Here is a 13,276-nt window from a genome sequence, read left to right as displayed (position 1 = left end):
TTCTTGAAAACTAATCCATCAAATAGAGATTCAATCTAGGCCGTCGATCTTCTACGAAATATTTTAAATCACAAGCATAAAAGATTTATCCGCTAGCATCAAAGGATATTACGCATAAGACGTTGGACCATACGATTCAGCAGTTTCATGCCACATATCCATTGTATCATTTAGAGCGTTTTAGCACGTTAAGGTAGTTGTTGTGGGTGCATTTTAGTGGGATTGTGGCTTTAAAGTGGGTTTAAGAGGATTAAAGTTAGGTCCAAATTTAGGGTTTAGTGGGCTATGGTGTCATAAGGGTTTGACATATGATTCAGGGTGGTGCTGGCACAAGTTCAAGCAATATGAGGCAAGTTTCAGGTGAGTCTAGATCATTTAGGTCAGTTGGGACCTATTTTGGAAGGTTTTAAGGAGGGTTAAACCTAAATAAAAAACTTTAACGAGGTGTAAGGTCATTTTAGGAAGGTGTAAGTGAACTAGGGCTTAGTTTAGTTTTAACTAAAGTACGTTGGTAATTAATGGTTTAGGTGCATGGTAAATGGACTATGGAGGATATTTGTAGGGTGTAGTGTGGTCCCTATTGGGTTTTAGGCTAGGAAATAACCAGGTGAGCCCTAGGATTTTGGTTCAGGTTTGGTCTAGGAAGGGTCTAGGCCTATATTCTAAGTTTTCCTGGGTTTTGGCTACATGGAATTCCTTCAATCTAGAAATGGGTATCTACACATACACTTTTTCCATTATGATGAACAATCTCAGAAAAGTGAAATTGGAACATGCACCATAAAAAGTGTTTTTTTTTTTTTTAACCCAATGAATGCCGGTAGTCCATTTGAATTCGAAAATTAAATCTAGGTTTAATAGGAATTTCTTTATCCCAAATTCTGTAGATGGGCTTATGCTTATCAGATGAATGATTTTAAAAAGGAAAACTTCATTTTAAGTTCTCAAAGGCATGGATCTCAAAATCTATGAAATAGACAGCCTAGATTTATTCTTGAAGAGGGACGGATTTTTTTCTTTTTTATGGTGCAAATTCAGTTTTTCGGGATTGATTGTTGGTTGAAGAAAATACGTGTAAAGAATTTGGGATTATACAAGTGCTACAAGCATGGTTTATTAGAAAAATTTTATTATATTCAGCATTGAAAAAAATCATTGATTTAGACTGGGAATTGCCAGTGATTCGACACTAGTAGATTATTGTGTACTATATTTAGATTTTTTGATAAATGGGTTAAGAGATCTTATTGGAAGACCTCGTGCCTTCTGATCCATTTCTCGGGTTGGGCTGTTAGGATTTTAGAACCCTCTTATATACGAAAACAGGACCCCCTGAAATTGGGTCCCATGAGGACCGTGCACTTAACCAGCTAGAAACAAAATCAGCAAGAGTACGAAGTATATTATGAGAATTAATACATAAAAGCATACGCCACAAGAAAACTAAAATATATGTGGTTCATCTCAAAGGATTATATCTATGGGTACGACAAATTAAAATTCTGGCTGAGAGTTATATCAAATATTTTAAGACACAAAGGATGTCTTATATGCCATTCTTCCTTCTCTTTAATTATTATTGAAAAGAGTAGCTAAAGATGCAAAAGCAATGAGAAACTCTCTTTACAAAGGGGAACCACTTGCCTACAAGATACATTTCTCTCTCCACACGAGACATGGGCATTATTGTTTCTCTCACTAGAAGCTAACTTCTCTCTCTAAAGGCTTTTTCTTTATGCAGGAGGCCCTTGCCTCACTCTAAAGTGAAGTCCACCTTTCTTATAACATGACCCAAATAAGGGACACATATTATTTCTTCTCTCATTGTATATATATGAGGTTATGAATCTCATAACTTATAATAATTTCATAGACGTCCCATATATCTTAAATTTAAGATATAACCAAATGTTTGAATCTAGTTAGACTTCAATAGGTTTACCAACAAACTTAGAAAACTTGTCAATGTCAATCCCTTGTAAAGTTGAATTTCTTTATAAAAAGGTTGATTTTGGATATCACCGTAACCAAGCCAAAGATGGTCCTCCTATGGTTAGCAGACAGTGTTCATAAAAATTTAAAACTTTTTCTCTCTTTCTCTCTCTCTCTCTCTTATTCTTAGAAAGAAAAAGCAATTGTATGTAAGTGTGGGACCGGGACGGGCCAAGCTAGCCTTGGCCCTGGCCCGAGCTTTGTCTCCATTGGGCTAGGCCAAAAAGAATGGAAGACAAACTAAAATAAAACAAAAAAAAAAGAGGGTTGAGAAGGGCCGAACCGTGCCGACACTAGGACTAGCTTGGCCCTCAAGCCACATTTTATGGCCCAGACACTACTTTTTTAGGGCCGGGCTGCCCGGCCCATTGCCAGGCCTAATTGTATGGTGCTCTATGATTCATGATGTTCATGCCTAGTTGAACTAATAAAATCATTCCTTTTTTCTATTTCATTGTACCCCTAACTCACAATTTAAAATATTTTACATCACATTTAATTGGACCATCAGAGGACAAATGGTATCTTGAGACAGCGTATTTGAAGGACGATCATTCAGTCATTTTCGCTATCATTTTATCAGGGACAAATTACAGTCATTTTCCAAAAATTAGCGAGTCTATCAAATTTGCCCATATTTCATCCAACAACAAAATCCAACACCTACAAATCTAAAAATGAAAAGAAGACATCAGGTAACATCTATGATCTCCCAACATCTGTTCGGGCCCCAAAGCCTCTGCTCCTCGATGTAAACCAAGGCACGTGCGAAGGAAGAGGTTTCTCTTCTAATTTTTTGCTTATCTTGCATGTGTTTAACATTAATGAGGTGTCATTGAAAAGTATATATAATGTTGTAATTTTATTTGTAGAAATAAAGTTGCAAGAAAAAGGTTAGATTGGGGCATGTTTGCTTGAACATAAGAATGTTTAATTCAATCTTGATTGATAGCCCAAAGAAGAAAAAGTATCATCTTGACACCCAAGCTATGAGATGGAGGAGCTGGAGGAAGGAGAGATTTTTGAAGATGACATTGTTTATTCTACTGATTGTCCTTTTTTCACTATTGATCTTTCTTTGGTTGCTGATTTACTATCAAAGGTTAGGTATATTGTGGTGGGATCTTTCTCACCTCCCTTTAACCATATTTTGGTTTGGGAGACTGGGTGAGGCGAGGTTGAGGCATTTCTTATGATCAGAGGTCAAGGTAATAGGCATGAATAAGGTTGCTTTCTTGCTGCGTGAGGAAATGGAGGTTGGCAGAGCTCTGCACAATAGGGTCCCAAGGGTGATGGGTAAATTGCTCTTTTCGTACCGTTGGTCTCCAAAAGTTCATAGCTCCTTTGCTCAGGAGGAGGTTCAATGGATAAATCTTATTGGAATCATATTTCGTGCTTGGAGTTTAAAGATAATAAAAAAGATTGCTAATATTTGTGGTGACTATTGTGATGTAGGTTGAGAATCATTTTTGGAAAAGGACTGAACTTCTATCAGAGTTAAGATCTGGTGTATTAAGGGTCGTGAATTCCAAAGGTAGTGCGACTGCAGATTGGTAAACAATCTTTCTTAATCTTTGTAAAGATTGAATAAGGTATTTTGCCTCCAAAGAAGGTAGTAGTTGTTAATAAGACCATACTGCTAAAATCTAATAACCAGGTGCAGCAACCAAGAGACTTTGCAACCAGGTTATGAAATGATAGACCAAAAAAGAGAGAAGAATGGAATTTTTGGCCTCTCATCAAAAAATTCCTACAAAATTGTCGGAAAGTAGCCTCCCGACCATCGGATTTGAAGGGGAAGAGGAATAGGCATAACCGAAATTGGAGACGGTTACAAATTTTAAAAATTTGAATAAGAGGTGGATTCCGGTGGGAAGATTTCTTGAAACGACCATCAGATTTTTGGATTTGCATGTGCTTTTAAGGGGGATCTTTTATCATCATCTGGGGTAAGGACACGTGTAGGAGTTGACGTTCCCGTTTTAGTGAAGGACCATTCCGATGGTGGTGATCGTGCAGACATTCCTTTAGGTAACTTCGTGAAACTTTCCCCGAGATGCAAGGCTGTGGAAAACGGTGCGAATGATGACTTTCCTTAAGAAAATCCATCGCCCCCTTACGTGGCATGTATGCAGGTAGACGTTTCTGTAAGTGAATCTTCCTCATATCCTCCTTTTGAGAAGGGGAAGATGAAGGGGTTTTTGGGCTCCGTTATGTGGTTTCTATTACTGCAAAATTTGGTGGCATCAGTTTCTTTTCCAAGATGATGGAGCAAATTTTGCCCCCTTACGTGGCATGTATGCAGGTAGACGTTTCTGTAAGTGAATCTTCCTCATATCCTCCGTTTGAGAAAGGGAAGATGAAGGGGTTTTTGGGCTCCATAATGAGGTTTCTATTACTGTAAAATTTGGTGGCATCGGTTTCTTTTCAAAGATGATGGAGCAAATTTTGGTGAGTGTTTCTTGTGTATGTCAAGCTCAGGATGTATCCACTGCTTGCTAGGGGAGCTGCTATAAGGGGTCAGGTGAGCCGTCCTCACTCTCGTTTTGATCCCCTCTTGTTGGAACGCTAGCCATTGTAGCTATAGACCATGTTAAAGAGGAAGTTCCTTTGCAGATTCAGATAGACCAAGAGCAACAGGCTCAAGGGATCGTGGGAGATGTTAATGATTTTGATCCCACTTATGCGGTGGTGAAGGGTGTTGTTGGGGAGCCTTTGGCTATGGTGGCTCAGCCGGTGCCTTCAAATCTTTTACTTACATTCTTCTCTATCTATGAAAGTGATGACTCCATGGTAGCTGAGCCACCTGCGCATGGGGGCAATTCTTCAGACACCTCAAAGAACAAACATAAGGAAGCAAAGCATGAGGAGGTGGATGAGTTGGAAATAGAGAGCAGAAAGGTGATGGATATGTTCGATGATATGAGAGCCGATTTCAATGTCCTTATAGCTGTTATACTAGATGAGATGAAAGTTAAAAAGAGAGAAGAAAGAGCTAAGGTTGCCTTGGAAGTGGCTTAGAATAAGAAGAGTAAAGCAAAGATGGAGCAAACCCCAATTAAGAAGGCCGAGAAGAAGAAAAAAGAAGGAACAAAGACATCGAGGTCCTCTACTCATATTGCAACAAGGTTTGGATTCTTTGATGGGCTTCAATCGCAAGCAATTCAGATGGAGGAACCAGACTTAGTAGAACTCAGTAGTGAGATCACTACTTATGAAGCCACCATCTCGGAAGACGAGGATGCGGCTTTGCAAGAAGCTCTTATGCTTGATGAAGCCTATTTTGGACCTTGCATCAATGGTCTAGGTTCTTCTTTTCACCCACCTCTTTAAATGAATATAATTTCTTGGAATGTTGGCGGTTTGGGAGATCCTAGGAGAAAAAGAGATGTCCGATTTTTTGTGCCTAAATATAAACTTGTTGTTTTGATGCTTCAGGAAACCAAATTGTCTATCCCCACTGTTGAAGGGGTCAAGGATATTTGAGGTAATGAAGCAGTTGACTTTATGGGTGTTGATTCTGTGGGAGCCTTTGGGGGTCTGTGGATGTTGTGGGACCCTCAAGTTTTGCAAATTTTTTGTTCTAGTATTAGGGATAGAATTGTGTTATTACGTTTTTGTGGTCCTGCAGTTGATTTTTCCTAGGGTTTGCTAAATTACTATGGTCATAATTTAAGTGCTTCTAAAGAGTTGTTTATTAATGATCTCTTTGATGTTTTGAATGACTTTCTTTATCCTGTTTGTCTTGGAGGGGATTTCAATTTGTTCCGATGGCCAGAAGATTTTTCTTACGGGACGCCATTGAATGGGGCCATGCGTATGTTAAATTACTTTATTGAAATCATGCTCTGGTGGCTTTACCTATTGTTGGAACTATTTATACATGGTCGAACAATAACACTTCTAAGTTTTGAATGTCTAAGATCAACATATTTTTGGTTTCAGGGGAGTGGTTGGAGGCCTTTCCATTAGCCTTATTGCGAGCACTTCTTCGGATCATACCCCATTATTACTTTCTAGCAAGGTTGTGGCTTTGGGTCCCAAGTCCTTTCGTTTGCAGATAGGGTGGAGATAGAGAAGTAGTTGACATTATCAGGAGTACTTGGGAAAACTCTATTGTTGTGGGTTCTTTAGAATTTCAGTTACATACGAAGCTGATTAGTATTAAGCATAAGCTAATTGTATGAAAAAAGGAAAATAGATTCTAGGTTCAACGGAAGATAGATGAAATCCTATCTGAAATAGAATTGTTGTATTTTATTAGCCAATAGAGAGGTTCTCTTTCTGATGAGCAAAAGATTGAAAGAGATAGTAAAATCAAATCTCTCAGTGAACTCCGTAGGATTGAGATCAAGAATCAAATGGGTAAAGGAATGAGATAGAAACACAAGATTCTTTATTGCCATTGCCAGCTCTAGAAGAATGCATAATGATATCTCGGGGTTATCTATTTAAGGAGTTGATAAGGAACATAGGTTGGCGATGGGGTATGCGGTGGTAGCTCACTTTAAGAAAGTCTTTTCTTCTGAAGTTAGATTTTCACCCAAGCTAGACCGAGTGACTTTCTCTTCACTTTCTCCTTCTGTTGTTGGAAAGTTGAAAAGGGATCTAACAACGGAGGAGCTTAAAAGCACGATTTTTGCGTTGCCAGGAGATAAAGCCTCGGGACCGGATGGTTTCTATTTAGTCTTCTTCCAAAAGTTTTGGAATTTGATCAAAGGGAAGCTCCAAGAGATGGTCAAAGGGTTTCTTCTTCGTGGTGAGCTTTTCAAAAGGGTGAATTCGGCTTATATCACGCTGATTCCCAAGAAAAGCACTATTGCTGATTTGTTTGACATTAGACCGATAAGCTTGCTTACAAGCCTCTACAAAATAGTGACAAAGGTTTTGGCTGAGAGACTGACAGTGGTACTATCTCATATTATATCTGGGTCTCAATCTGCCTTTATTCAAGATAGGCTTATTATGGATAATGCTTTGGTGGCCCAGGAGTGCATTCACTCTAGGTGCTTAAATCAGACACCGAGGGTTATCATCAAGCTTGATATGGAGAAGGCATATGACAAAGTTGAATATGATGTTCTTTCGGAGATCATGAGAAGGATGGGTTTGGGGAGAGACGACGAAATTTGATCTTCGATTATTTGCCTTCAGCGCACTTCTCGGTGCTATTTTAGGGTAGCCCTACCAGTTTTTTTAAAGCATCTAGGGGATTAAGACAGGGAGATCCCTTATCTCCTTTCATGTTCACTCTATATGCAGATTGTTTTAATTTGATGCTTAGGAATGTGGTTGATCGAGGTAACTTCTCTGCATTTGAAATTGGTAGCAAGGGCCTTAGAGTGTTGCATCTTCAATATGTTGATGACATTTTCATTTTATGTGGGGTAGAGGTGGAGCAAGTGCAGAATGTTGCTACTTTCTTGATGTGTTGTGAAGTTGTGATGGGTCTAAAGGTCAATATAAGGAAGACATCAATGATAGGTATATATTGTGATGAGGAAAGCCCTCTTGGATCTAGCAGTGGTTCTTAATTGCAGAACAAAATCATTCCCAATCACTTATTTAGGTCTACCTATTTCGGATAGGAGTCTACCCATCTCCGTCTGGGATAAGGTGTTACAACAAGTTCAAGTAAAGCTAGACTGTAAACGTATAAGTACTTATCGTCGAGTGGTAGGGTCACCCTTCTATAGTTGTGCCCAATTGTTTAAAAACCGGATCGGTGACCCTGATCGGGCTTTCAAAAACCGATCCGGATCGGCGAATCGGCGATCCGAATCGGGAATCGGGTGAATCGGTCAGAATAAAGCTTCAAAAAAATTCGAAAAAATTATTAAAATTCATTATAAATATTGTTTTTTAGGAATTCAATAAGAAATGAGGGTACTCCATTAAGAATTTTCATGTTTTTGAATGAATATGCGAATATTGATATGTTTTTTCCCTGCATGAACCGCCATTCAACATTTAATTTACATCACACAGAAGGATAAACATAGAATTATCATGGAATAAGTATATCAACATACATGGACTACAATAAAGCATAAAATTAGTAACATACGATCTAAAAATAAAATGATAGACGACGTTGTTGTTCTTCTTGGTCACGCTGGTGCCATTGATTGAATTCTTTTGACAATTCATTGATTCGATCTAAAAACGAATCATCGATATTAGCGAGCGTCTAACTATTCCCAAATCCCTGAGTGTTAGTGTTTTGTTGTGTTCCCAATCCAAAATCCCCGAATCACAAATTTTCTAAAAATTCGATCATGGATTACAAAAAATTCGATCATGGATTACAAAAAATTCGATCATGGATTACATAAAATTCGATCATGGATTACAAAAAAAAAAAAAAACATAAAAAAACAAAAAATTCGATCGTGGATTACAAGAACAGAAAAAAACAATTCGATCATGGATTACAAAAAATTCAATCATGGGTTACAAAAAAAAAAAAAAAAACAAAAAATTTGATCATGGATTACAAAAAATTCGATCATGGATTACATAAAATTCGATCATGGATTACATAAAATTCGATCATGGATTACAAATAAAAAATAAAAAATAAAAAAACAAAAAATTCGATCGTGGATTACAAGAACAGAAAAAAACAATTCGATCATGGATTACAAAAAATTCAATCATGGGTTACAAAAAAAACAAAAAAACAAAAAATTCGATCATGGATTACAAGTAAAAAAAACAAACATTTCGATCATGGATTACAAAAAAAAAAAAAAAAAAAAAACAAAAAATTTGATCGTGGATTACAAAAAAAGAAAAAAACAATTACATCATGGATAACAAAAAAATTCAATCATGGATTACAAAAAACTCTATCATGGGTTACATAAAAAACAAAAAACAAAAAATTCGATCATGGATTACAAAAAAAAACAAACATTTCGATCATGGATTACAAAACATTCGATCATGGATTACAAAAAATTCTATCATGGGTTACAAAAATAAAAAATAAAAAATAAAATTCGATCATGGATTACAAGAAAAAAAAAACAAACATTTCAATCATGGATTACAAAAAATTCGATCATGGATTACAAAAAATTCTATCATGGGCTACAAAAAAAAAATAAATAAATAAAATAAAATAAAAAATTTCTGTTCTTCACAGAGTCGTTTTGCATAAGCGATTTTAACTAAAAAATTCACCTCTAAGTGAATAAATTACATCCAATTGAGTATATTTTCTGATAAACAACAATATAAGGAATCAAAACCCTAAATTTTTAACACATTATTTCTAATATATCATGAAAACAAAATCAAAAGGCGGAAAAAAAAAAAAAAAACAGCGGAATTTGGTTCCGCAGACATCTCACTGTTCATATCAAATTTCTTGCTGTAATTGACCAGATTACATAAAATTGAAAATTTTAAATCATACTAGACACAATAAAGATTAAAAACCCTAATTATTGAACTCGTTATGTTCAAAATATGCCGTGAAATAAATCAAATGGCGGAAAAAAAAAAAACCCAAAGTTCTTACCTGATTTTGTGAACCGAAGCCTTCAATCTCCAAAAAACTTTGTTTTTCTCAACGATTATCACAAATTAGTAACAAAAGGTTTTGATTCACAGCTTTAAGATCAAAATGCCTATAAATTTTGAAAGATTCATGCCCTATTTGGCATGAAATTTCAGAAAAGGCGGAAACCCTAAACACCGAATTTTTCGTGATCCAAAAACAACAAATTTTTCCACCATTTAATCCTTGAAAAAGCTGAATAAAGCTGTTTACAGCCTGCAAATCAGATCACATGCCAAAAAAAACAAGAAAAATGATCAAAAAATGACAAATTTCAAAGAATCCCGTGAAGAACACTGTGCAACCTGTGTTCTTCACGGACTCGCCGATTCCGCACAGTGAATCGGCGAGTCACTGTGCGGAATCGTCCGGTTCTCTCTAGAATCGGACGATTTCCGATTTTTTAACCGATCCGAGTCAAACCGGGAGAGTCCGGTTCGACTCGGCGTTTTTTAAAACGCTGGTTGTGCCCATCAAACTTTCCTATTTACCAAATGTCTATTTATCAAATCCCTACAGTTATAACAAAGAAGCTAAAAAGATGATGTATGACTTCCTGTGGGGCTCTGCTTGAGAGGCTAAAAAGCATCATTTAATTAAGTGGAATCATGTTTGTACGCCTAAAAATGAAGTAGGGTTGGGCTTTCCTAAGTTAAAGTTGGTCAATTAACTCTCTTATGCAAATGGTGGTGGCATAGCTTCACTCTGAGGCACCATCTTTGGTTTAAAATTTTGGAGGCAAAGTATGGGTTGGGTAGTTAAGGGATGTAGATTGGGAGTGGGAGAGGTTATAGTGCTTCTAATGTTTTGAAAGCTATTATCTTTTGCAGCCTTTTCATCTCTAGAAACCTTAAATGGTTAGTCGGTAATGGGAAACATATTTCTTTTCGGCATCATAGGTGGTTGGAGGAGTATCCTTTAAGGTTAAGCTATCCATAAGTTTTTCAGAGGGTAACAGATTAACATGCGAAAGTAGGGGATACATTCCAAGGGAGCGGTGATAATGTTACGTGCAATGTGACCTTATCTTCTGACCTAATTAATGGGACCACCTATGACCAGTTATGTGCTCTTTTAGAATATTTGGATAAGGTCTACATTCCATCAAATCTAGAAGATAATTTAATTTGGGATTTGGATGCCGATGGTATTTACTCAGTAAAATCTTGTTAACGAATTTTATTCCATGACAGGTGATGCTGGTCTTTGTCTCAAGTGTCTAAAATATGGAAGTGGCCCATCCCAAACAAAATTCAGTTTTTCCTATGGTTAGCCTCTCAAAACAAAATTCTTACCATCGACAATCTGGTTAAGAGGGGTAAGATTTTGCTTAATGTCTGTTTGTTATGCAAGGAAGATGCAGAATCCGTCTCCCATTTGCTTCTTCATTGTTCCTTTGCTTTTTGGATTTGGGGTCACTTGTTCCTTATTCTTGGGTTTCATTTGACCATGCCTTAAGATGTGTAATGGGTGATCTCTGGACTCTCAATGCCGGACTAGCCTAAAGTGGGCAAAGTAATCTGGAAGATTTTGAGAGATATAGTGGTATGGGACATTTGGAAAGAAATGAACGGTTGTACTTTTGAAGGGGTAAGTCGGTCGAGTGAGAGAGTTATGGAGGCAATTTTTCATTTCTTGTGGTCGATCCTAGCAGTAACAAATGAAGGAAAAGGGACTTTGGAAATTGATAGAAGGTTGAATCTTCATAATCTGATGGCAATGAATGTGGTGAAAAGTCAACCTGTTAGCTTTTGGTCTCTTCCGATGCAAGGTTCTTTCAAACTCAATTTTGATGGTAGTTCGCTAGCAATCCAGGGCCTGCAAGGATTGAGGGTGTTTGTAGGGATTGGAGAGGGAATATTTTGTTTAGCTACGTTGGACTAGTGGGGATAGCCTTAGCCAACCAAGCTGAGAAGCTTACGTTTTTTGCAAGGTCTAAAAATTGTCAAGATTAGTAACTTGACTAGATGTTGCTTGGTGGAAGGAGATTCCCTAAATACTATCTAATGTGTATGAAGGATAGGCATATTCTTTGAAAATTAGCTTCTATTTGGTCGCAGATCGTGGATCTTATTTACTTGTTGCCTATGTCCTTTAATCATATTTTTAGAGAAGCTAATTCTTTAGCTAAGGTGGGTTCTTCTTTGCCAGCTGTTACTATTTCTGATGATGTAATACCGTTTGGGTAGTTTTATCAATAAAATTTCTTAACATTGGTCCAAAACAAAAAAAAAAAGTTGCAATAATTTACGCCGTCTATTTTATTGGACGTAGATTGGATATATCTAAAAAAATGTGACATGTATTGACATTGTCTTAAAAAATGTGTCAGATCTACACCGTCTAAATAAAATAGACGATGTAGAGTGTCACAACCTTATTCTCTAAATAAGTTTGCAACTTTATGCAAACTGCACCCTTGAGAGAATGAAAAAAGAAATAAAAGAAAAGACAAAGAAAATGAAAGAAAATGGTGAAGATGTTATAGCCTCAGAGAAAGCGGGACAACATGGCTACGGTCCCCACGGGGTCATTGGAGCAGTTAAGAAGATGACTTAAGCACCATTGGCTTTGGGAAAGGAGCTGGGGTTGTGGTGATAGCACCCCCACACTCTAGTCACCATGTTGTGGTTTCTATTGCTACTAACACCACCTCACTAAACATCCAACAAAAACACCACCCCACTAACATCTTAAAAAAAAACTAACTCCTAAACTATTTGAAAAAAACGGGTAGAGGTAAGTTGACGCGCCCCAAGAATTTACAATACTGATATTCCTGAGATGTGACAGTCAAAACATATATACGTCTCTTGATAGGACAAATTTACAGTGGCGAATTCTTACAAAGTAACAAAAAAAAGTTCAAGCACAACTAAAGTATCTTCCAAAGTTGATCCTGACGAGCACTCAAAATGAAACTGCACTTATCCTGAAAAAAATTACCATAATTTAATGAGTTTGGCTACTCAATAAGTGATCATCATAATCCTAAAAATAATCATGATTGAAAGATATCAATATTTTTAAAAAGAGATCTATTAACAGAAATGCATTAACAGTTTCACTTTAAAAAATGCATAATTAGCTATAATCCGAATAAATGAAATGCATATAACATTTTAACGGCAGTGCATAATTCAAAAGATTTCACAAATTACCCTACTGGCGTCCCAAGTAGGTCACTTATATACCCCATCAGCGTCCTGATGGGTCCACTTAATCCCTATCGGCGTCCCAGATAGGTCCACTTATACCTCACCGGCGTACCGGATGAGTCCACTTAATCCCTATCGGCATCCCAGATAGGTCCACTTATACCTCACCGACGAACCGGATGAGTCCACTTGCATACGTAAAGTATTTCAAAATCTCTTTAAACATTCGAAAGCAGCAATACCATGTACTCAACATATCACTAAAATTATTAATATGAATTTCACTTATACCATTAATAACAGTCACTTTCAATAACATTTCAAAAATAACCAATCAAATATTTTGAGCTCAAATTTAGAAAGGTAGCAGTTCGTAAAGACATTCTAGTATAATTACCAATCTAATATATATAAAAAAACTCTTATAGAAATTCAATAATACGGAATTATCACAATTTATGGGATTTCAATTCGCAAATAAACATTTCACAGACAATGCTATAATCAATTCCAAAAATATCAGTTTCCAAATAATAAGACAGTAAATTGCACATGAATT

At 36.7% G+C, this 13,276-nt stretch overlaps 1 protein-coding gene across 1 annotated transcript; it reads left to right on the top strand.

Annotated features, from left to right (window-relative positions):
• Positions 1-3,199: 3,199 nt before the first annotated feature.
• On the top strand, positions 3,200-5,693 carry LOC18429260 (uncharacterized). The gene is made up of 4 exons (XM_088861263.1): positions 3,200-3,288; positions 3,448-3,526; positions 3,650-4,516; positions 4,609-5,693. Exons 3-4 carry the CDS (start codon positions 4,475-4,477, stop codon positions 5,011-5,013), a joined length of 447 nt encoding a protein of 148 aa, XP_088717389.1. The 5' UTR covers positions 3,200-3,288; positions 3,448-3,526; positions 3,650-4,474; the 3' UTR covers positions 5,014-5,693.
• Positions 5,694-13,276: the final 7,583 nt, after the last annotated feature.

The sequence above is a fragment of the Amborella trichopoda genome, chromosome 3 (genome assembly GCF_054954075.1).
Source record: "Amborella trichopoda isolate Santa Cruz 75 chromosome 3, AtrichopodaSantaCruz75HAP2 v2.0, whole genome shotgun sequence".
NCBI classification, from domain to species: Eukaryota; Viridiplantae; Streptophyta; class Magnoliopsida; order Amborellales; family Amborellaceae; genus Amborella; species Amborella trichopoda.
The sequence above is the reverse complement of the archived record's forward strand: the minus strand, read 5'-3'. Positions and strand labels throughout refer to the sequence as shown.

What these genes read in the sequence shown, in the direction of transcription:
- LOC18429260 (XM_088861263.1), top strand. Translation starts at nt 4,475, where the DNA reads ATGTATCCACTGCTTGCTAGGGGAGCTGCTATAAGGGGTCAG. An exon ending in GAGCTGCTATAAGGGGTCAG is followed by an intron (nt 4,517 to 4,608) that starts GTGAGCCGTCCT and finishes GTTCCTTTGCAG; the next exon opens with ATTCAGATAGACCAAGAGCA.